This window comes from Panthera tigris, chromosome D1, assembly GCF_018350195.1.
Source record: "Panthera tigris isolate Pti1 chromosome D1, P.tigris_Pti1_mat1.1, whole genome shotgun sequence".
NCBI classification, from domain to species: Eukaryota; Metazoa; Chordata; class Mammalia; order Carnivora; family Felidae; genus Panthera; species Panthera tigris.
In genome coordinates this window covers 114,188,638-114,212,967 of record NC_056669.1, presented here as the reverse complement: position 1 = coordinate 114,212,967, position 24,330 = coordinate 114,188,638, and the positions used below count along the sequence as shown (strand labels likewise).

The 24,330-nt window shown below is 59.6% G+C and overlaps 1 protein-coding gene across 11 annotated transcripts; it reads right to left on the bottom strand.

Moving 5' to 3' along the window:
* Positions 1 to 221: 221 nt before the first annotated feature.
* On the bottom strand, positions 222 to 24,330 carry DEAF1 (DEAF1 transcription factor). Of its 11 annotated transcripts, none has more exons than XM_042959724.1 (14): positions 23,917 to 24,324; positions 21,565 to 21,662; positions 19,404 to 19,533; positions 18,990 to 19,136; positions 18,392 to 18,531; positions 17,797 to 17,862; positions 15,105 to 15,231; positions 13,995 to 14,123; positions 13,407 to 13,535; positions 11,684 to 11,931; positions 5,603 to 5,667; positions 4,596 to 4,656; positions 4,410 to 4,499; positions 222 to 638 (listed from the first exon to the last, which is right to left on the bottom strand). In XM_042959724.1, exons 1-14 carry the CDS (start codon positions 24,203 to 24,205, stop codon positions 534 to 536), a joined length of 1,824 nt encoding a protein of 607 aa, XP_042815658.1. In that variant the 5' UTR covers positions 24,206 to 24,324; the 3' UTR covers positions 222 to 533. The 11 variants fall into 11 exon arrangements, 8 of the variants coding, with proteins under 8 accessions (XP_042815658.1, XP_042815659.1, XP_042815660.1 ...); XM_042959725.1 differs by having other exon boundaries at positions 4,410 to 4,496; XR_006208810.1 differs by lacking the exon at positions 5,603 to 5,667 and adding an exon at positions 5,460 to 5,529 and having other exon boundaries at positions 625 to 638; positions 23,917 to 24,326.

Here is a 24,330-nt window from a genome sequence, read left to right as displayed (position 1 = left end):
CGGCCATCAGGCAGCGAGTCTGGGCCGTATCACCTCAGAGACTGGGCCTGCGGCTCCCAGCAGGCAGGTAGCCAACGGCCGCCGGGGACAGTGCCACCACCCACTCGCTGCTCCACACACTTGGGAGTTGTGGCCTCCGGACTGCGCGTCAGGAAACACAAAGCTGAGGCCCCCCCACCTCCGGGGCATCTGGGAAGTTGGAGCTGGGGTCACCCGTCCGGTGGGGCAGAGACGTCCGCTTTATTGACAGACACGTTATGTACACGCGTGTTACGGCACACGACACACCCGTGGGGAAGACCAGGGGATAAAAAGAGCACCGAGAGAAGGCGCCAAGGGCCCGGGGCCGGCGTCCAGCCGCTGCCCCGACCTCCCTCAGGGCTTCTGGGCAGCAGGGGCTCATTTCCAAGGGCGCAGGTCACTTAGAGTCTGTTAACAACTTGACCAGCAAGCGTTTTCACCTCCTCAGCATCCTCCGGAGTCCCCGACCTGCGGCAGCCCGGCGGCACCGTGGAGAGGGGACCCAGGGACCCTTACACGGTGACTTTCTCCATCACGCTGTCAGTGACGTGGACTTCGTCCGCCTGGACGGTGACAGCCGCCGACTGGCCACACACGTGCTGGTGGTCCTTCCAGTCCTGAAAGGAAGGGCACGCCCCACGTGACCTGAGTGTGACCTGGGGAGCAGGGCCCGAAGCCCACCCCCACGTGGCAGGCGCCGGCTCAGATGGCAAACAACCGGGGTGAGCCCCGAGGACACCGACACCGTGAGGCCCACCTGCACTCTGATCCCTCTGTCGCCTGAGATACAGAGAAAAGAAAGTCACGCCTGCAAGGAAGTATTTGTAGCCGGTGCCGTCGTCGCCCACGGTGTTACTTACACCGGCAAAAATGAGAGAACAAAGCTGGGGCCGGCCTCATGTCCACAGAAGGGTTCAGTGGCTGTGGCCACGAGAAGACTGGGGACAGGGCAGGTGTGCCGAGCAAGATACCACGTCCTCGTGAGGGGAAGCCCACCAAGTCCCTGGTCAGGGCAGATGCTGTCGGGCTGTTGGCAGGGGGAGAGGGGGCTGAGCTCAGGCAAGGCTGGAGCCCGTCTGCAGGCAGTGAGAAGCCACCTCTCAGCCCAGACTGGGGCTCTGGACGAGGACCGGGGGGCTGGACAAATGAGGGCCGTGTTAGTCGAAACAGATGTAACCCTCGACCGGAGGTGAGCCTAGGGCTTGGTCAAGAGATGACGTGATGGGGGGGCGCCTGGGTGGCTCACGCGGTTAAGCGTCTGACTTCGGCTCAGGTCACGATCTCACATTTCGCGAGTTCGAGCCCCGTGTCGGGTTCTATGCTGACGGCTCGGAGCCTGGACCCTGCTTCGGATTCTGTGTGTGTCTCTCTTTCTCTGCCCCTCTCCCGCTCATGTCCCACCCCCTCAGAAATAAAGAAACATTAAAAAAAAAAGAAAGAAAGAAAAGAAACTACGTGATAGGAACGAACACAAACACGCTGGGCAAAAGCAAGTACAGATGGGGCGCTGTCCAGGACGGCAGGGTTCCAGCTGGTCGTCTCTGTGCTGTCCTACGTTTCCTAGGTTTTCTACAACAAGCCTGCCCTGTTCTCACAGTAAAATAATTATATCCCAAGAACGGAAGTCTCCCCGGGAATCACCCACAAACTGTGGGAACGCACAAAATGTGTACAACTGCCCGGGCCGGCCCGGGCCATGGCATCACACCGCACGTGACTGTGAGCTCGAAAGGCGTCGTGGTGCACACACGACAGTGTTTTAGGGGAAAACAGGAGGCCGGCACAAGTTCTGAGACACAACACCCACAGTGTGATCTCCATGAAAAACTTTTTGGATACACTGGACTTCACCAACGTTAGAAACTTTTGCCCTGCAAACCTGCTACTAAGAAATTAAACAGACAAGTCACAGGCTGGAAGTCCTGGCAAATCACGTATCTGATGGAGGCCCATGTCCAGAGCGTGCACAGAACCCTCTATACTCTTACTGAAATGACCCAATTCAAACGGGGGCAAAAGGTCTGAACAGATGTTTCCCCAAAAGAGACACACGACTGCCCGCTAAGTAATGCGAAGGTGCCCAAATGACTGGTCGTTACAGGAATGCCAGTTAGCACCTGGTGGACAGCTGGTGGACAGCTGCGGCCGCTGGACCACGCCACGTGCTGGCGGGGGAGGGGTAGCACCCGCAGCCACTTGGGAAAGCGGTCTGGAACTTTCTCGGCAAAGCCAAACACAAACTGCCCGCACGACCCCGCGAGCCCACGCCGAGGTCCCAGCCCGGGCAGGGGAAGACACGCCCACCTAGGAAGGGGCGCGAACTCACAAACTCGGAGAGAGCGGCACTCCTGGTGATGGCCAGCGGGAACAGGAGAAAAGGGGCAAAGCCCGGGCTCGTGCCCTGGAGCAGAAGCCGCGAAAATGCGCCAACGCGAGGAGCCAGGTGCCCGAGACCACACATCACAGCACTCGCCACGTGACGTGCCCAGAGGAGGCAAACACACGAGGACAGGAAGTAGACTCGTGCTTCTCAGAGGCTGGGGAGGGGCCCACGGGGTCCTTCAGGGGTGGTGGACCGTTCCACGACCGAACTGGGATGTTGGCGCTACAAGTACTAACGATCACCAGGTCGTACCCTGAAAACGGGCCCGTGTCGTGGAGTCCGTGCACACACGGCAGACGAGATGCGGAACGGAGACCACATCTGCGAGTTAAAACCTACCAGGTCATGGCCCTTGTCACCCCGCAGCACTGACCTCCCGCCCACGTGTTCGCAGGAGGGATCGAGGGAGCCGTTCCGGACGGGACTGCTGGCCGTCACATCAGCTTTTACCGGTCACCACGAGGAGCCCAGGCCTCTGTCTTCACACCCCCCACCCGCTGTTCATTTTGGGTCCCACATGAGAATTATGGATTTTGAGATTCATTTTGTATCAATTTACAGAAATAAAACCAAAGCATGTCTTTATCAATAAGACACATCAAAGGAGAACAAAGTTAACACAATCCAGGGAAAAAGGGAGTCTTCGTCCACAAAATTATACCTAAAGTTTAGCCTGCCTGCTTCACAAGCACACAGCCCCAGGCTGCAGTTCAGACAAAATCTCATCTGAAGCGATTCCATCGGGAAGCAAACCCACGAACCGTCCGTGTGATCGTTCCAGTTCAAGGAAGATGCAGAAAGCGAGGCCCAAGGTTGGCCACATGGCAGCACCAGCCTGGGGCCCGCCACCGGCCCTGGCCACCCCACGTGCCCGCTCCTCCTCCGCAGCCCCGGGCACAGGCTGCTGCCCGGAGGCTCTAACAAGCCCGATGCCCCCTCCTCGGTGCTGACACCTACAGGGGAGGTGCAGACTTCCGGGCCCCAAAACTCTACCAATTGCGGGTGGAGGGACCGACGGGCTCCGGGCTACCAGCACGCGTGGGAGGCAGGTCCTGCCCCACAGACACACCTACAGGCCACCTAGCACTTGACTGCAAGATGCTCTCGCGCACTCTCCCGGGGCCGCGGGATGTGCGCACATGCCCTTCCCCCCCACGGCACTGTGGGGAGCGCTCAGCGCTCAGGCATCTGCAGACCCGCTGGAACTCGATGTGCACTCGGCCCTGACCATTGTCCCCACCCACCTCCGTCTGCCATCTGCTATTCCTGCTCCAGAAATGCTGGTGACAGAGGCTCCAGAAAGCCACCTGGCGGGGACAGTGGTGTCGGCAGGCACACAGCTACCTCTTAAGGCAGCATGGGGGCCACGCTAAGGGCTCCATTAGCCAGTATTTATCCATGAAATACACTGCCCTTCTTAACTCTGCTAAGTTTCAAATCAGCACCAAGAAGAGACAGTGACAGCCCTGCTGAGTGTGGGTGGGAGAAATTAGGGACACCTGAACCAGCTAGCACCAGTGACTCCAGAAAACAGCGGCCGACAGGGGAGACACACACACACACACACACACACACACACACACACGGGAACAGCCGCTTGCCCAGGCCAGCAAATGCCTGACCATGAAGGCCTCGGGCCACTGCACTCGAGGTGTGTGTCTTCTTCAGGGCTTTGGTCCTGCGGACACTTGCAGGAGACTGAGGCCGGGCAGACAGGACTAATGGGCGGACTGTGCCGCGGTGGGCGAGGGAGGGAGCCGGTGCAGCTGCCTCTCCTAGCGGGTAGGCGGTGGCAGTGCAAAGGGCATGTGCATGGGGCGGCCGGGGGGCACGTGCGTGGGGACAGTGTGGCAGGGGGGCACATGCGCGGGGACTGGGAGGCAGGTGGTGCACACTTGGGGACCGGACAGCAGTGGGGGGGGGGGGCGTTAGGGGATGGGGCAGCAGGGGGCATGCACATGAGATCAGGACAGCAGGGGGCACCCAGGCGGGAGCAGGCACGCACCTTGCGCTGGCAGAAGGTCGAGCAGTAGTTGACTTTGTGGCAGCCGGTGCATTCGCTCAGGGCCTCGCGGCCACAGTTCACACAAGACTGCTGCAAGAAGGGACACGGGCGTCAGTGTCGTGGGGACGCCTCCCAGTCACCCCAAGAACCAGCTCCCTGTCTTCACCTAAAAGGGTCTGTGCTCACCCGGGGAGAGGAGCGGCCGCGGGGGCACAGGTATGTCTCCAGAGGCTGGGAAGGCTCCTCTCTGCCAAGTAAGCAGCCAAGTCCGAACCCGGGAATGACCAGCCTCTTCCTGAGCCACCCGGACCCACGTCACCGGCTGCTGCGTGTCCACAGCCCGCACCCCAGCCACCAGCCCAGCCGGTCTCTGTGGCTTCACAGAAGTGCACACTTTGTGCCCTTTCCCCTGAAATTCCACAAGTGCAGCTTTTCCCTGAACTCATTGAGAATGGCTCACGGTAAGAGACCCGCCCGTTGCAATGCGGGCACCGGGCAGCTGTGACCACCAACCACCCCCACCCCCGCCAAAGCAGGGAGCTACGCCAGGCACAGGCTGGAGCACGGGGTCTGTGCAGGCCAGATGGCAGGGGGTCTGTGCAGGCCTGACCGCGGCGCGGGCCTGCGAGGAAGGGTCAGCGGGCCAGGGTGGGACCACACGCACGTTAAGTCGGACCCTTTACAGAAGAGTCCGGGCTCTGCGAGGATGTGCACAACCTGGTGAGCCGCGTCCGGGTTCTATTTGAACTTCAGCTTCCTTCCTTGCTGGACATTATTACATCTGGCACTCTCACGTTTTCCCACTCATAAGCCCCCCGGAGCGTGCTCGGTCGCTACCAGGAATAGGAGCGCCAGCTGGAATCCGAGGCGCTCACTTGGCACCCCTGCCTCTGCTTTACGAGACCCAATACGAGACAGTCTGTGGCCTCATACAGAAATTAGCCTGGGGAGAGGGAAGGCTTCACGCCGAGAGGAAGCGGAGCAGTGGGGGTGCGGGGGGGGGCGGCGCTGGAACCCCACAGACAAGAGGCTGTGGTGCACGGGGCTCACCAGGATGGTGCCTGCCAGCACCGGGCTCCTGTGCTGGGTGAGCCTTCCTCACCGCCCTCGGGGCTGTACTCTGGAGGAGGAAGCAGGGGTCTGAATCCTCTCCCGGGACGTCTGGCCCTGAGGGCCAGACGGCACACGCTCACCTGGGCCTCCCGTATTTGCGCTCCCAGCACCCAGCAGTGTTGATGGGGTGCAGTGACCCTGTGACCTGAATCAAAATGTCAGAATGAAGGGACCGAATGGGGTGGTTCCTCTACCACGTGTACGTGCCTTTGGTTCCTTCCCAGGGCACTCTGGGAAACATTGTTTTAAGTTTATTTATTTTAAGAGAGAGACAGAGAGAGAGAGCACATGAGCCAGGGAAGGGCAGAGAGAGAGAATCCTAAGCAGGCTCCGTGCTATCAGTGCAGAGCCCAATGTGGGGCTTGATCCCACAAACTGTGAGATCACGATCTGAGCCAAAATCCAGAGTCAGACGCTTAACCCACTGAGCTACCCAGGCGCCCCCGAGAAAATTATTTTTTTACCAAAAGTAACTTGTGGTTCGGACCAGAGTGAGACACGCCAGCATGAACCGGTGTCCGCTCGAGGTCCGGATACCGACAGACAGGTGCAGAAACCCGAGAGCTGTCTGTACACACGGGTTGTTTGTACACGTGGCTCCGACTGTCGGCCGAGAGGCCCAGAGTGACAAGGAGCACGCCAGCCCCAGAACGTGGCTCCCGGGACCATCCTCCAGGGGAGGAGCCGGGGAGAAACGGCTGGGCCCGGGCCCGGGGCAGGAGACGCCAGGAAGGAAGGAAGTGCCCACCAGCAAGTGCACTGAGGGGAGGCCGCCAGAGGGACACAGGAGCCAGAGGCGAGCTCCCGAGGGGCAGAGAAGCCCACACGTGAGCCAAGTAAGGCCTAGAGTATAACCTGGAGTGTGAAACATGTGGAAACACACCCATCCCAAGTCAGACAGACGAATAAAAGACAAATCCCCAAAGCAGAATTCCAAAAACATACCCAGACTCCCCACGCCCCCATCCAGGAGGAGGACAGCCCCACCCCCACCCCGGGGTGGACAAGCTCGGTGACTCAGTGTGCAAAGGGAAAAGACACTTTTACAGAGGACAGACCTCTGAGTCTGCGCCCTGCCTGTGACATGCCCCAAAATGCGCACGCTGAGCGTCTGGGCGTTGGGGCCTCTAGGTTCGCGTCAGGTCGTGGGGGTGGGGCCCCCATCACGGGGTTAGTGCCCTACAAAGACGGACACCAGAGAGCACTCTGGGCCCATGTGGGGTCCGAAGTCAGGAAGAGGCCCCACGGACCAGACCCTGTGACCTTGCCCCACCCTGACTCCAGCCCCTGGCCAGCTGACGACCACACCCCAGGCGTTCCACTTCCGCTGGTGCACTTGGATGCCAGGTTACACGCGCCTCTTAACTAAGCACAGAAGAGCAGTGGGGAGGCCACCGCTGGCCGGGAGGAGCCCCCGTGGCGCCCCCAGCCAGATGCCGGACACCGTGCCCTGGGTGGGGGAGACAGGATGCTGTGCCCTGGGCAGGGAAGGGCGTCTGCTCTTGGCCCAGGTTAACCTCTGGCGAGCTAAGTACACACAAACGCAGACGGCTCATGACGACAACTGGAAAAACACCCTGAATGGTCTCAGCCGGCCTAGACTTGATCTTCTGTTTAAATTCCAAATAAAACGTCCACGCGGGGAAGTGCGAGGCCTCCTCCCTCTGCTGCAAACACCTGGCTTCTCCTCACTCGCGGAGATCACGAGGCCAGCGGACCCACCTCTTCCTGACTCCCATGGCCTTCCCAGGTCGCATTTAGTCCCCCTGGTCCCCCTAGCACTCAGGGGGGACACTCTGGGACGGTGCTACCAGCGTCCGCCTCTGCGGTGGCGAATGGGTCCCCACACTGCAATCAAACAGGAGGACCGCTCGCAAATAACAAACCTTTGAGGGCACAGAAACTTCTCCTGCTCTCCGCAGGGAGGGGCTCTGCAAAGGGAAATGGGCTTTCACCCCGGCTGATGCCAAACGCTCCCGCCACACCAAGTCCCAAGACAGAAATCCCCCCTCCATGGGGCTCTGCCCCGAGGGGACGCCGCACCCCCAGGCCCCGAGGGCCGCTTCCCGAGGCTGGGAGTGCTCTGGGTCTCCTCACACGCTGCTCGAGTGGGGGCCTTCCCGCCCTTCTAGCCCCTCCTGACCCTGTGAAGTCCCCGGAGAGAGGGCCCTCCACGGTGTCAGGCAGATGTGAGGGCCCCTCATTTCGAAATCCAAGGGCCTAGAGTCCAGCTGTGGCCATCAGAGAGCCACACAAGCCGGACCCGTCGTCCCCGTGTGGAGCCCGGGTCTGCCAGTGCACGTGACCTCACCAGGCTACCCAGGGAGCAGGGCTCCACTGTCAGGAGCGCAAAGCTGAGCTTTCTGCCCAGCTGGCCCTTCTGTCTGATGGGAGCCCTGCGTTCACAGGGCAGGACACGGGGGGAGAGCTGCACAGGGCACAGGCGGAGCACGACGGCGTCCCCAGGCTCCGAAGCACAGAGCCGCCCTCTGCCAGCCACCAGGGCTGGGGCACCCACCAGGTCCCTGGCTGAGAACCCACAATTCGGCGACCATCTAGGTAAGAACACAAACTGCTGTTTTCCAGTTTACGCTTCTGCATCCGATCTGAACCAGCAAGACGCAGACATTCCTTCCTTTTCATTCCTTAGATGCTCCAGGACAGCTGTGCAGAGACAGGCTTCCTCCCCAGAGGGACGCTGCCGGACAGAAGGACGGACAAGCCCACAGCTGGCGGCTTCCCGGCACACGGCCTGGGCCACAGGACATGGTGGGGGCGGTCCCCACAGCCTCCCTTCACCCCTCAGATCCCTTTTAATTCTGGGGGGAAGGTACCGGCAACACCCGTTCAGTGACTCAAACGGAACCTGCCACTGAACAGGCGACCGGCGAACAACCTTAACTTGTGCGACGACGGGGGTTTTTTTAAAGTGCTTTTTCTAAGGAAACACAAGTCACCAAATTGACAACAGACAAAAAGGGCGCCTGGGTGGCTCAGTCAGGTGCCTGTCCGACTCTTGATTTCGGCTCCGGTCATGATCCTAGGGTCACGGGATCGAGCCCCGTGTCTCAGCGTGGAACCCTCTTTAAGATTCTCTATGTCCCTCTTTCTGCCCCTCCTCGCTAGTGTGTGTGCACTCACGCTCTCTCTCTCAAAAAAAGGTAAATAAATAAAAATAAAAACAAAAAAATGGGCAAATGGTCTGAGGAGACACTGCCCCAAAGCAGACACACGAGTGTCCAGCAGCCCCTGGCACGGAGCTCGGCGCCGTCGGTCAGGGAGGAAAAGCGAATCCGAGCCACGTGAGACCCCACTTCACACCGACCGGTGTGGCCAGAGTCTTGCGACCTACACGCCACGCCAAGCAGTCAACGTACACGTGTAACTGGAAGGGAGCAGACAGAGAGACCGGGCGTTAAAAATAGTTCTAGAAACAGTGACTGAATCAAACTGAATCAAAACCAAGGTTCGAGCCAATCCTGCCCTCTCATTTACGGTGTCCTGTTGCCCTGACCGGTCTGGCCTGGGGCCTTGCTGATGCGGGAGGTCTGCCCCTCGCAGGGTGAGCCCATCCCTGGAGACACTGAACCGTGTCTTCCCGAGGCCACACACACCCCCACGCCCTCCTCCGTGGTCTCCCACATCCCACCCTGCACCTGCCCAGGTCACCCGAGGTCAGGCCCCAAAAACCAGGCACAGCGGGCTCACCCTGCTGTGTGCGTTCCTTCCCGCAGAAGCCACTGTCCACACCCGCCCCCCATCTCCCGACCCACCCACATGCTTCCCCCCGTGGCCCAGTCTGCTGCCGCGTGGCACACGTGAGTCCTGTGCGTCCTGTTTCCACGGAGCTGTGAGCCCTCACTTCTTCCTTGAGATAGTCATCCAGCCTCCGCGTGCCTTTGCGCACCCCGGCACCCTGACATCATCAGCAAGCCCACCAAATTTAAATACAACGACAACCACACTCAGGTGCATCACGGCCAAACTGCCAAACACCAAAGGCAGAGACAGAACAGTCCTCGACACAGCCAGAGACGCAGGGCGTATAAGAGATCGAGAATCCCGGCGGCACAACGCACGACGAGGACGGGCTAGCATCAAGGTGCTGGTGACCACCAGAAGGCGAGGTCACTCAGGATGTGCTTCCGAAAGGAAAGGTGACAGGCGGGCGTCTCCACAAAAACAAAGGACAGAAAATGCGGCACCGGAGGCGCAAGCGGGGCTGAGGAGCACGGCCAAGGCCAGCACGGGTGAGCGCACCAGCACCGCGCACGCGGGGGTGGGACACCAGCCTGTGACATCAGCCCGCGCACGCGGGGGGTGGGACATCAGTCTCAGAGACTGAAGCTACAGATCCTGTCACGGAAACAAGACTCTGTCAGAATCCAGTGATGCCAAGAAACCTAGAATTCTCAAACACTGGAGAACCCAGCAAGCATTATCTTTGGGTAAAGAAATTAAAACCTTTTTTTCTGCTTTTCTCTTTCCTATAAAATTCATCGCTGATTATGTATTAGTTTGGAACTCTAGCTTTTAAAAAAGGTTTTTTAATTTATCTCCTTCAGGAGAAGCAACATTTTTCTTCCTTGGAAGAACATTAATCACACGTTAAGTCATATAGAAAATCGAGAGCCTGCAAAGCTCTTCTTCCCTCTGATTTATAAAAAACGGGAATAAACTAACAGAAATGTTCGTATTATAGATATGACAGGGAAAAAAAACCAATCTGACTTTTGTTTACAAACCAAAGTCCACGTTTACTGTAACGGAGAAAGCTCCCGTTAAGAACACATCGCTGCTGTGCCCCCCACCCCCACCTCCCGCAGGACGCCTCCGAGTGCCCCACGCCTGCCCAGCACACGCCTCGGCTGGTGCTGCTCCGACCCTGGTGACCCCGGTGGCCTGCGCCCACCGACACCTGGGAGACTGGCCCTAAGCAACCTCCAGGCCGCGCACAAAAAGCCGCAGGGGCTGCAGTGACGAGCTGAGAGAACGTCCCCCGGCTGTGCTCCGTGAACCCGGACGCCCGGGATCCTCCTTCGGAAGAACCTGCCGGAAGCTGGAAGTGAAACAACACGGAGGCGGCCTCCATCAGGCATGGAGGTGCAGGCGGAGGAGCTCAGACGCGGAAGCTTCCAGCTGGTAACGGGGGAGACGCACGCCTGCCGAACACCCCAGGGGACGCGTCTCCGAACTCAACAGAACACAAGGCACGTTTTCACCACATGACAATAATCGGAAAGTATAAATAATGCCCGTGACAGGTGAGTGTCCAAAAACTATGGCTGGTGTGTAGAACACTTTGTCCCTTTTGAAATGAGCTGATTTTATTTATAAAAGCTCAGGGGCGCCTGGGGGGCTGAGTCGGTTAAGCTTCCGACTTCAGCTCAGGTCATGATCTGTGGTTCATGAGTTCGAGCCCCATGTCGGGCTCCGTGCTGACGGCTCAGAGCCTGGAGCCTGCTTCGGATTCTGTGTCTCCCTCTCTCTCTGCCCCTCCCCCCTCGTGCTCTCTCTCAAAAATAAATAAACTTAAAAAAAATTAAAAACAAAAGCACAAATATCTCCCCACCAACAGCATTCAGTTATCTGTGAGAAAGGCTTCGTTTGTAAACGATTCTCCAGCGGTGCTCTTCCAGGAAGGTAGGGGACGGCCACCCCCGGAGCCAGCGGAAGGCGGGGGGGCAGGTGGCCGCAGACCCCGGCATCTGCCTGCGCCGACGTCACCTCCCCCGGCATCTGCCTGCGCCGACGTCACCTCCCCCGGCATCTGCCTGCGCCGACGTCACCTCCCCCGGCATCTGCCTGCGCCGACGTCACCTCCCCCGGCATCTGCCTGCGCCGACGTCACCTCCCCCGGCATCTGCCTGCGCCGACGTCACCTCCCCCGGCATCTGCCTGCGCCGACGTCACCTCCCCCGGCATCTGCCTGCGCCGACGTCACCTCCCCCGGCATCTGCCTGCGCCGATGTCACCTCCCCCGGCATCTGCCTGCGCCGACGTCACCTCCCCCGGCATCTGCCTGCGCCGACGTCACCTCCCCCGGCATCTGCCTGCGCCGATGTCACCTCCCCCGGCATCTGCCTGCGCCGACGTCACCTCCCCCGGCATCTGCCTGCGCCGACGTCACCTCCCCCGGCATCTGCCTGCGCCAACGTCACCTCCTTGCGATCTGCGTCCGCCTGGACTCTGGCCTGGGCCGCGGCGGCTTCTCTGTAGGAGCTGGCCTGCTTGGCTTGTTCGAACAGTGTCTTCAGTTGCTGGGCCGTGTTAAGCAGGGAGTTGACCATCTCTTCCAGGTACAGCCAGTTCCGAGGCTCCGACATCTCCAGCCCGCTGACCACCGAGGGGGAGACGGCTTTGGTGGGGGTGGAGGGTGGGACAGCCAAGGCCGGCAGGGAGGTCAACACTAGAATATTCGGAACGCAAATAAAACAAGAAATTAATATGTCTCCTCCCTTCAAAGCGGTCTCTGTTAAAACTTCTAATCCGATGTTGGAAAGTGGAGGCGCCCGGGTGGCTTGGTTGGTTGAGCATCTGGCTCTCGGTTTTGGCTCAGGTCATGACTCAGCCTTCATGGGATCAAGCCCCACATCAGGTTCTGCGCTGAGAGACAACCTGCTTGGGACTCTCTTTCTCCTTCCCTCCCCCTGCTTTGCATTCTCTCTAAAATTTACAAAAAAAAAAGGAGGAAAGAAAGAAAGAAAGAAAGAAAGAAAGAAAGAAAGAAAGAAAGAAAAAGAATGAACGAACGAACTGCTTAAAAAAAAAACTCGGAAAGTGTGGGGGCAAGGGACAGACATAAATACCACGCACCACACGGCCTCCCTGTAAACTGCCCCAGAAGATGGGGAGACATTCTTCCAGTCACAGCACCACACTCGAAAGCCCCCAGTGCCAGCACCAGAAAGCACACATGAAGGCCCAACCACGGACGTACGGGGCTGGAAGCCAGGCGCTCACGGATGACCCAGACCACAACGAAATGTGCCCCGTGCAGGGCGGCCACCCGGACAGCAAGGGGACAAGGACAGCCTGAGGCAGTGGCTCCGACCGCGACGCATCCCGTCAAGTCCTCCCTGGCATCCACGGCCACACACGGGGTCCTAATTAAGGGTCACGGAACTCAGGTGTCACGGGGGAGGACAGCGTTACAAAGGCGGAAAGGAGGAAAGCAGGAGGGACCCTGTGGTCTGGACGGGGCCAGAGTGGAACACACGTGCGCGTACGTCCCCACCTCCGTGCGCCGCGCAGCCCGCGGGCAGGGACACCCGAGTGCGGCGAGCATGCCCCTGGCTGAGCGATAACGGTCTCGCATCCAGCCTCCCGGGACAGACGCCCCGATGGGCCCGTGCAGGGGGTGGGGAGGGGGAGGCACACATGGCGAGCAAGCCCGCGAGAACGGAAGGAGGGTGGCGCGTCTATAAAACTACACGTTTCTGTCGCCGCGTCATCTAGAACGGCAGAAACGAGAAACACACAAACGCCCGCCAGCTGGTTTCGGAAGCTCCCTTTAAACGAAGCGCACTGACGGGGACGTGCCCCAGCTGTGTGATTAAGTGAAGGACCACAGCCGCCAAGCGTATGCAGTGCGAGGCCGTCCCGTGTCAGACTGGGAGCGAGGCAAACACCTGCACTTCCGCTTCCGCCCGTACCGAGCCCCGCGCCGCCCCAGGGAACACGCCAGAATTCGCAGCCTCCCTCTGCAAGGGCCTGGCGTCGTCTCAGGTCCGTGCGGACCACCCAAGTGCGTTCACAAACGCAGGCCCCGATCCGGCGCAGCGACGGGAAAGAACCCACGCGAAACCTACTTCGTCAGAAAGTCTTTCCCAAGAGCGACCCCAAGGCCAGAGTCGGCGGGTGCCGGACGTCTCTCGCACCCACCTATTTTGGGATGAGACGTTGGCAGTGCTGCTTCCGGGAAGGGTGCGATCTGGCAGCTGTCCTGATACCCTGGGTAGTGCGGCTCCGGGTGGCCGACTCTGCACGGGGGCTGCACGCCTGCCTCTTGCACTGTCGGGGACGAGAGGGACAAGACAGCCTTGGGACCCGGCTGGGGCCTGGCTGGGGCTGCACAGATTTTAAATCTCGACGAGTCTCCAGCTGCACCGTCCAAGGAGGTAGCTTCTGAGCCCCAGAAACGCGATGAATTGTTTGAATCGCTAGCATCCGGGATCTACCGGGTGACGTACAATGTTAAACGTTAACCTCCACTCTTTCCTCTTTCTGGACGCGGCTAGAAAGTGGAACATCTACAAGCACACGTGGCCTCGGGAGTCTCTGCCTCGCAGCCGGTCCACAGCAGGAGTCGGCAAACCGTGGGCATTTTCTGCCACAACTGATAGACCCGCACGCCTGCCCAGCGCCCGCCCGCGTACGCCAACCCGACGCCCCTGCTCCAGGCTGCTCCAAGCCCCAGGTTAACAGGGGTGACGCGTGTGGCCCACAGGGCAGGTGCCAAGGACAACTCACCCGTGGCTCCCGCGAAGACATCGCCCTGGGCCGGGCTCTCCGAGATGACGGCGGTGGCCTCCACGGTGGACGCCCGGTCAAAGGTCAGTGCGCCCGAGGTAGTGATCTGTCCTGAGGGGGTCACGGTGACTGGAAAAGCAGAAGCGCTTTTTACCACCGGCTTGACCACGGCGCACGCCAAAGCCTGGACCCAGCACGTGCCCCAGGCACCTCTGCAGGGGCTGGAGAAGACCAGGGACCCCGCACCTCTGACGGGAACCAGGGCCAAGGCGGCGGGCTCTCTAGGACACCCTGCTCGCATCTGAACCGGCAACAGAGGCACGAGCTGCCTTGTTGGAAAACAAAACATAAAGTTGGAAGTAACTGCGAGACTCCTTTGTGGCTGGAATTAAGAAAGACGTTCCCAGAGGTTGGGGCACCCGGGTGGCTCAGTCAGTTGAGCGTCTGACTTCGGCTCAGGTCGTGATCTCACGGCTCACGAGTGTGACCCCACGTCGGGCCGTGCGCTGACAGCTCGGAGCCTGGAGCCTGCTGCGGATTCTGTCTCCCTCTCTGTCCCTCCCCCACTTGCACTCTGTCTCTCTCAAGAATAAATGTTAAAAAAAAATTAAAATAAAAAAAGATTCACAGAGGTTGAAGACGAAAGCAGACTTGCCCCCACAGCCCTTCATGCTGCCCCATCCCCTTGGCCGCAGGAACCACAGAGAGAGAGCGCCGGGGTGGGAGGGCAGGGGCGGGGGCGAGGGGTGGGGGGACCGCTCTCTGTAGATGCTTGTTCACAGCCTCGGGCACAGGCGCTGGCTGCAGACACCTGTCTCGTCCCTGCCTCGCCCCACTCCGGTTCACACACAGCCAGGGTTTCCCTCCGTCCACCTGGTCCCCACTCCGAGACAACCGTGTGAGGCATCTGGACATGGGGGCTGAGCGAAGGTGTTCCTGCAGATGCCCCCTCCCAGAAGGCATGGCTCCTGGTTCGTTCCATTAGGAGACACCTGCCGGGGGCACGCCAGGGAGTCTACGGAGATGAGGAAAACCCCCCAGGGCGGCCCCCACAGAACAAGGGAGCCCCAGGGGTTGGAGGGGCCGCGGCTCCGCCTCGTTCAAACTCACAGGCGGTGGCGGCGGTGGCGGGAAGCAGCGTGATGTTCTTGGGGGGCTCCTTCTTCACGGGGGTCGCAGGCGGCTCATTCTCCTTCTTGCGCCTTTTGTAGGGGACGAAGAGCCTGACTGGGCCGCTCTGCGGGGAGAGGCGCAGTGAGACAGGGCCAGCGCTGTCCCCGCGCCCGTCTCTGCCCACACTGGGGGGGGGGGGGGGGGGGGGCCACAGCAGGACCACGGGCGGGAAGCTGCAGAGGCCCGACCTCTCTGCAGGCCCCAAGGTCCCTGAGGGACAGAAAAGATTCTTTCTAAAGGAATACACGAAAAGCAGTGTTTAAAAACAAGATAACGTTCGTCAACACACAGGATTCCCAGGGACTGCTAGAAGACAGAAAACAGAGAACGACCCGGCAAAGGAGAGCCTCTGCCCCACGGGACAGAACATTCCAGCAGGACTGAAGAGGCTTTGGGAACAGACGAGAGGAGTAGCAACGGCAGAAGCCAGCCCTGCACCTGCCACCTGGCTGTCCAGCCTCAGGCAGGAGGGGAGGCCAGTCTCTGGGGTCGCAGCCCTGCCCCGGCGGCGGTCCCCCGAGGCCACCCGAGCACATGGCGCCCTCCGCTGTGTGAGCATAAAGGGGGTCCTCGGAAGCCCTGGGTCGTGCCTGCTGGCCATTTTCTTCTGTGTGGCTCTCACGTCCCGTTTCTTTGCAAGTCTTACAACGTTTTCGCGAAAGATGGACGCTTTAGTGATGCACTGTAGCGACACTGAGACGGACTCCTTCTCTCCAGGGTTCCTGCTGCTGATCAGGTCAGCAACCTGGCTGTCCCCAGGCAGCAGGGAGGGTGTCACACCCAGCAGGGGCTGTGCTGTCCCCCGGCAGACTGCTCACGGCTCCGAGGCCTGGGGGCAGATCCAACTGCATTAGGGCTCCTTCGTGGGGAGTTTTTGAGGCAAATCTTTGAGGTCTGTTCTTATCCCAGACGGATTCTTCTTAGCCGCCACCTTCCCTACTTCTCCGGTTTAGCGGGTTGCTCTCACTGCCGACCAGCCGCCTCTCCAGGGCTCGAGTCCACGTGGCGAGGCTCTAGAGCTGGGGGGAGGACGCTGGTGGCACGGTCTTCCTGCCCTGCCACTCCTGGGGGTGGCCTCTGCCCTCAGAGAGGAGGCTGGTGAGGGAAGGAGCCCCCAGTCTCTTGGCCACACCTGCCCAGAATTTAGTTTCTGCGACTCAGAACCAGGGCTGGAGATGTCCCGGTAGGCGGAGGGAGGCCTAGGCCCCCAAGTTCTCCCCTGTGTTTTCTTCCCAAAACGTGGGTTTCATGTTTCGGATAAATTTGGATCTGTGACCCATTTTGAATTCATCTGCACATGAAATGCCAGGTTGGGGCCGAGAAGCATTTCTACGCCGAGTGCAGCTGTCCCCACCGCCACGCAGCCGACACCCTCGAGTGCAAGTGCACCCGCGGCCCCGCCGACCCCTCGCCCTGCCGACGCGCACGTCTCCGTCACAACAGCAGTGGGAAAGGTCCTCAAGGGCTGGGACCCCTCCGACTTCAGTCTTTTCCTCCAAATTGCTCTGGCTGTCCCGCTTCTTTGCCTTTCTTACCGACTATAAAACCAGCTTGTTTAAAGCTCCACAGAGCCCCGCAGGGATTCCGAGGAACCGTGTGGAGCCTGCAGACCGTGAGGGCAGCGCCCGAGCCCTTCCTGGGCCTCCAACCCCGGCCACGCCGCCTCGGCTCAGGGCTTCCCGCGTTTCTTTCCACAGCCGGGTCTAGGTGTGTCGCACACGCATCCCTCACGTGTCCTGTTTACACCCGTCTCCACGTTCTCCAGCAACTGCAAAGAGTGCTCGCAAGTTTTCTAAACTCCCTAACGGGACGATTCCCTCCTACTCTCTTCCCCCTACGAGATCTCAGAGTGCTCTCCCTGGTAGTTTCTCCAAGTGAACTTGAAAGCTACTTCATTTTCACAAAAATATCCCATTGTTCACTCCACGAGAATATTTAATCCATACACGAACTAGACGATTTGAGGATATTTCATTTTCCACCCAAGACTGTGATAGGTCTCTCCAATTACATCTCCTTTCAAATCTTCTAAAAATTAACCAGATAGCTCATCAAAGTAAAACCAGGATATCTCGTTGAACAGCTTTCTAGTTCACTTGAAAACATCTCAAAGTAGAACTTAACAGTAAGGAAGGCTGAAACCAAACTAAGACATTCAGACACTACACGTTACTCTCACGTTTTTGAAAGCTACACAGCCACAAAGGTTAAAATCAATGAAAACGTTCATTCTCTTTTTGAAACTGTTAGTTGAGAACATAGAAATGTTTCAAAAGACCTTAAAAGCCCCTCGTAATTTCAACGTAGTACTTTTAGGACATAACGTTAAAAAACACAGGATGTAAGACAGCACACACGTACTCCCCACGACCGTAAAGAACACGGTGTGCTCCGTTTTGGGGTTAAGATGGTGACGCTGGAGCGAGTTCCCCGCCTGCGCCACCTGCAGCATCAGAGCGACGCCAGAGACGCAGAGTTTGAGAGAGAAACGTGACAGCCCCTGGATCGGCTGCAGGGGCGCCAGAGCCGTGTGCGGGGCAGGGCGTGGGGGCATCGCAGCGGCCCTGCCCGCCCACGCGCACCCCGGCCCCACCGGGTGGACCCTCCCCCCCGCCCCCCGGCCGCTCACCAGGGTCATGTCGTCACAGCAGGCGGCACAGGTGCATGAGGCAGCGTGAGGGTTTAAGATCCCGTCCTGAAATTCAGAGAAGACACGGTACGTGAGAAAGTCGCCTTTCGGCAGCTCTACGGCGTGTCTGTCGCTCATAAACACAAAACCCTGTCGCTTCCAGAAACACCTCTTCCTCGCACTTCCCTGTTGTACGAGGCGGTTATCGGCGGCAGGGTCCACCGAGTCCCTTCTGGGAGGTGAAGACGCTACGAGCGTTATTTCTTGACCAACACGCAAAGCGCTACCTGCAAAGAGCAGTGAGAAGCCCGCCCCTCTCACGATGGGTAAACCGGGGTTGGGCGGGGGGGGGGGGGGGGGGGGGGGGTCAGCGTCTGGGAAAGGTCACGCGCCTCCAGGGGAAGCTGCGGTGTTGCCTCAGGCACTCCTGGCAAGCAGCGTAGGCACCGAATGCGTGAAACACCAGGACACTAGGCGAGGTCACCTGCCCGGGACCAACGACCAGGCGGCCTCTGTCTGACCGCACGTGCCGGCCACGCGTCGGGGCTGCCGTGGGGACCCCCCGCTGTAGCTGCGGGGGACGGCGCGCACACACCTGAATGAGGCACTGAAGCGGCCTGCCCGCGTAGCGGATGCTCCTCTTCCAGTCCTTACTGCTGGCTCTTCCGGCCACGGCTTCGAACTCAGTCGGGCTGTACCAGTTCTCCCCCTGCTTGATGCATCGGCCCCGGCCGCCTGAAGTGACACGCAGGACCAGCAAGTGGCCGCACCGCCCGCCCCCAGCGGCCTCGGCTGGCTCTTCCTCAGATGGGCCGCAAACGCCACCGCCCCCCTGCCGGGCCCGCGTGACCCGACCCCCCCTCCCCCACGGCCGGCCCGCAGCAGGCAAGCCCCCGCCACGAATCCACACTCGCAGGCCCACCGCACCTCCCCGCCCCACTGTCCACGGCCACCGCGAGCTCACCCTGGTCTCACGATGACCTCCTGCCACCTGCCCCACCCCGGGAACTCTCCCTGTGGGAACTCCTCTTCCCCCGCTTTCCCCCCTCCACGGGTTGCTGCGTCTTCTCACTGCGTCCCCGTCACGCCCCAAACCTCTCCACGGCCCCAGCTCTAGTGCCCGGGGCCGTGAGCCACGTCCGCCCCGGCACGGCCCACACGTGTGTGGGGCCGCGAGGGGACGGGCGCCTCACCTGAGCCGAGCCTGCTCTTGAACAGCGTGCCGCTGATGTTCCGGCAGCGCACGGGCAGCTCGCTGTCGTACACCGAGGGGTCCCAGTTATATTTGGTTCCGCCTCGCTCCTGGCCGGGAGCTGCAGGAGTCGGAGGGCACTGAGGGCCTTGGGCAAAGGAAGCGTTTTGAGAGTAAGAGACGCCGGACGCACCCAAGATAACCAGGCAAGTACAACCACGCCGACTGGCTTATAACGGCGGGTCGTCCGGCTGCCCACAGACCACCCCGACTTAGCGGCACCAGGCAGCTCTTTCTCGGCTCGTAAAACCCCACTTTCTCTCCTTAAACAGGAACATTTATCTTACGAATTCACCACAGAAATAAACAGGTCGCCCCCAGCATGAACTCCACAAGCGCCCAGGTGTGCTGGCACCTGGAGTGAGGGGTGCAGCTGGCCCCTTCAGCCCCGCCGTCTCCACGATGCTCCCGTCCGTGTGCACGACAATCAGCGTGGCCTTCTCTGTGTTCAGGCTGTCCCCGATCTGCAGGGCTGTCCTGCCAGACTGGAGGAAAGAACGTTCCGTGAGTCTCCCAGACAAACAGCTGCGGGGCCTGCCACTCGGTGCGACGGGACATGGGCCTCGCTGACCGTCACCGACAAGGGCGCCAACCGTGCCTCCGTGGGCTCTTTCAAGATGCCGCTAAAAGACCTAAACACGGGCGCCCGGGTGGCTCAGTCGGTTAGGCGGCTGACTTCGGCTCAGGTCACGATCTCCCAGTTCATGGGTTCAAGCCCCACATCGGGCTCTGCGCTACAGCTCAGAGCCTGGAGCCTGCTTCAGATTGTGTCCTTCCCACCCCCTGTCTCCCAAAAATAAACATTAAAAAAATTAGAAAATAAAAAAAAGACTTAAACACAGAGCCAAGAACAAGAAAAGACACTGCCATGTCTGGGTGGCTCTGAACAAATGCTCACTTACCAAAGTTAAAAAAAACAAATGTGTCCCACACACAAGGCCCGGAAACAGAAAGAGCCCTCACGTCTACCTGAGCAGCTCCTGCAAGTTCACAGGTCTTGAGGGAGGGTTCTGAGGGACCCAGTCCACAGGCACAGCCAGGGTCTGGGGCAGGACTCTCTTCTCATGCTCATGCCCCACACACAGCTCTACTGATGGCCACCAGACGCCAGGGCCTCCCCAACCACACTGCTCACACACCTGTCCACAGTGGCCGGGTGCTATCGGGACAGCACCTACTTCCTCTGGGGCCGCCTGGCCCTGCCCTTCAAGCAGCCCTACCCCCGCCCTCCTCCCCCATCCCTGCATGAGCCAGACGCCCTTCCCTGTCCTTGCTGGAGGAGAGACCCACCCCGCTGTCTCTAGGAGCACGTTGCTCAGATCTCTGGCAAACTCAAGGCTTTGCCCAGAGAGTCCTGGGGTGGATGACACTCTAAGCAGCCTGCTCACACCCACCATTCTGGGACGTTCTAACACTTGCATGGTCAGAGCATGGAAGCAATGAAGGCAAAGTGAGAAGACGTTTCCTAAAATCTGAAAATCCATCAGGGGGGTGAGTACACCTCCTCGCGGAGCTGAGGGACCCCCACCCATGAGCACACGCATACCTGCACACGCACCCAGAGCCGGGGCTCATCACCCAGAGGGTCAGGGCCTCAGTAAGGGTGTTGCACTGCTCGTGTCTGAATCACTAAAGACACACAACTCTCTACTGAAAAGAGGGAATGTTCTGTGTTCATTTACGAATCACAAAGTATTTTCCTTATTATTTTTTAAATGTTCATTTTTGAGAGAGAGAGAGAGAGAAACTGAGCAGGGGAGGGGCAGAGAGAGAGAGAGAAACAGAATCGGAAGCAGGCTCCAGGCTCTAAGCTGTCAGCACAGAGCCTGACGCGGGGCTCAAACCCATGAACCGTGAGACCATGACCCGAGCTGAAGTTGGACACATAACCAACTGAGCCACCCAGGTGCCCCAAAGTATTTTCCTTATTAAAGCCAATGGAATACACATATATTTGAGACCCCCCCCTTGTCAGTTTCGTCTCCGGACCTCCCTGTCCTCAGAGCCCGCTGCAAGGACCATGCCCAGGAGGCACGGTCCAGGCTGTGCCCTGGTTCCCTGACCCTCTGGCTCCAACCCCTTCTAGAAAAGAGGACAAGCCAGAATCTGCTTCTGGGAAAGAGAGACCCGTTGGAGGCATGAAGTTGTCAGCTGGCTATCAGCTTGTATGCATGCTGACACCCTAAGAAATAAAGCAAGTTTCTCAAGTCTGTACTCTGCTATTAAAATTAAGAGGGTGAGTCTGCTGTTTGCTGCCATTCCAATGATAGCAGCTTTGCTTGCAGGTGTGTAGAGTCCTAGGTGTGTGATTAAGGCTAAAATAAAGAGAAACGGTAACTAACGGTTCTGGCAAAGCTCCAGGAGAGTCCCCCATTGTGTGGTTGTCGGGCAAGGATGGGAGATCACAGCACACTCCTCCTGGCGCCCACACAGCCCTGTGCAGGGCCTCTGGGGGAACCGGGGTCAGGGAGGTCACACTCTGGGGTCTGGGGAAAAGTGCTCACGGAGCGGCTTACCAGGACGTGTCCCGAGAGTGAGGCGGCATTTGCCACCGACGTGGTGAAGACGTTGTCTGCAGAGGCGCCCACGTTGGCCACGGTCACGGTGGTCACCTCTGCAACACAGAAGCCTGATTCAGCACGCCATCAGAGCCAAGGGCCTCCCACCAGGGCCCCAAAACAGCATTTCCCAAACAGGTATCTGCACTTTCAACCACGGGACTCCCAACATTCTTACACAAAGTGCTCACTCCACATTTCTGGACCACAGTCTAAGCAATCTGGGCCTTAGAAAAAGAAAAGAAAGAGGCAGCTCTCCAGCCCACTAGAGCCTTTTATTCACAGTGAAAACCCGCCCCCGCCACGCTCCCACTGAGCTGGCAGCGGGCTCTGCCAAACTGCCCCCGGGCTTCTCGTTCCCTTTAGCATAAAACCATACACCAAGGTTCCAGGAGTCCGGTGACCATCCTGTGGCCAGGCTCAGGCGGAGCTCCCTCCCTTCCTGGCACCCTCTCGAAGGTCAGCACAGGCCAGGGCTCAGGTCTCTCCTGCCTCCTCCTGGACCCCCTCTCCCATTCACTGCCCACGGAGAGGCTTTCCCGCCAGCTCCTTGGCTGGGCAGGCGGTCCCCTCTGTCACAGAGCATTCTAGAATGGCCCATGAATAGGGCAGTCTCTGACTTGGGAAATGCTCACAAGATACTGGTGGAAAGAGTCCTGCATATTCCACTAACCCAGCGCCCACCAAACTGCACTGAAAATAGCTGTTCCCCTGTCTGCTCCTCCAGCAGACCACAGCCTACGTCCCTGTCTGAACTCACGCTCAGGCCAAGCAGCTATAAGGCCCGAGAAGAGGCGGCCCCAGAGAGGAGACACATCCTGCCGAGTTACCTGCACCTGGAAGGTATCTAACCTCAGCAACTTAAAAAAGTTTTAATGCTTCCACGTATGCAAAAACACAACTATCAAATTCTGCGGATAAAAACACGCAACGCCAATACATTTCTCTGATGCCGTGACGAACTATATCATGTTTCTTTTCTGCATCCAGAAAACATACGCAAAAAGCAAAAAAAAAAAACAAAAAAAAAAACAAAAAAACAACAAAAAACTGAAGAAAACTGCACGGTCCGAAGTCCCAACATCAAAGCAGAGTTTAGCGATGAGAACCAAATACTCTAATAGCCACAAAGCCTTCTTCCTTCTTTTGTGAGGACCCCAGACAGACCACACACAGACCAGCAGCTCTGGGGCAGCAGGCCAAGTCCCCCCGCCTGCAGCTGCTTAGGGCTGGATAAACACCGGAGTGACAGGACCACCGGGACACAGGCTGCTGGCTCCTTAGGGGAAAGAGCCTGACAACACGTGCCGTACCGGCAGTAACTCAAGGATGCACTTCCTGGGTCCCCACACTCAGCTAGGGAGCTCCCAGCTGGGAAGGGATACAACACTTGGGAAAGTCTCTACCTTCTTTGGGATGGCGATCTGGGAAGGCACTACTCCTAAAGGAGGCTTTGGGGCACAGTCTGAGGCTCCACGGGTCATGACACTTGAGAACGAGAATGTTCTGTGTGGCAAGAAACAAAACCATGGGCCAGTTTTCCCCTGGGAAAGGAGCTTGCCAGGAATGGTAGGGGGAAGGGAGGATCCATAAAGGAGATGGGATGTGGGGGGCCAGGGACGGACCAGGAGGGGAATCTAAGGAGTCAAAGCATGATGCCGACCTCTGCTCCCAAAGGCTGCAGGGCCTCCCAAGCTGGGTGAGCATTGCCTTGCTCCCCAGCTCTCAGGTCACCCCTGAACTGGACCTTAGGATTCCAAGTGACCAGACACACCCAACCTCAGGCTGCTCCAGGGCAAGATCCATGTCTGATCCCCACTCCCCTAATCTTCCCAGCCTCCCTTGTCACCAGCACCAGGGACAGAGAAGACAAGCAGGGCAAGAGGCAGGTGCTGAGAAGGTTCTGGAAGGAGCGCAGGGTGCTCTGCAGGAAGGAACGGGGTTTGCACAAGATAAACGGGTTCGGGAAGCATGTTCAGGGAAGTGTGCACACTGGGCAGGGTCAGGCTGGTCACATGGGGCAAGCGTGCAGGAATGGCAGGGCACACGAGGTAGGTGTGAGGCATGCGAGAGGCACGTGCTCGGAGAGAAGGGCGCAGGCTGGTCCCCAGGGCGCGCGCAGCGGGCGGTGGGCGCGGGGCTGGCGTGGGCTGCTTGTGTGCGGTGTGTGCGGGGCAGGTGCACACAGGTGCACGGGTTTGTGTCTGGGGCCGGCGCGCGTGGGTCAGGTGCGGACAGGTGCATGGGCTGCGTGGGGGGGGCAGGTGCGCACAGGTGCCCGGGTCGTGTGCGCGGGCGGGCGGCACTTGCCTGCGAAGGCTGCGGCCGCGGCGGCCTCGTCGGGACCCGGCAGGGCCTCGGCACCCATGTCCATGTGCCCGGACTCGGCGGCCATCACCGCCACGGCCGTCACCCGCCGAGTCTCGCGCTCTGCCTCCGAGTCTCCGTCCTCCTCCGAGTCCTCGTCCCTGCTGAGCACCGGCTCCTCCGCCTCGCCTCCTGCCGCGGCCGCGGCCGCCGCCGCAACAGCGGCCGCGGCCGCCACCGCCGCCGCCTCGGCCAGGCCCAGCTGCTTGGCGGCCGAGTCCGAGTCCTCCATCCGGACTCCGCCGAGCCCGCCCGAAGGCGCCAGCCGGGGCCGCCCGAAGGCCGGGACGGAGCCCGAAGCGCGCAGCGCGAGGAGGGCCGCCCGAGCCGGGCCGAGCCGAGCCGAGCCGGGCCGAG

Coding starts and splice junctions, on each gene's coding strand:
- DEAF1 (XM_042959730.1), bottom strand. CDS start 23,313: ATGCTCACCCAGCTTGGGAGGCCCTGCAGCCTTTGGGAGCAGAGGTCG. Junction 15,232..17,796: donor GCTGTGACGACATGACCCTG/GTGAGCGGCCGG, acceptor CTCTCCCCGCAG/AGCGGCCCAGTCAGGCTCTT. Junction 14,124..15,104: donor CGCCACCGCCGCCACCGCCT/GTGAGTTTGAAC, acceptor CTGCTTTTCCAG/TCACCGTGACCCCCTCAGGA.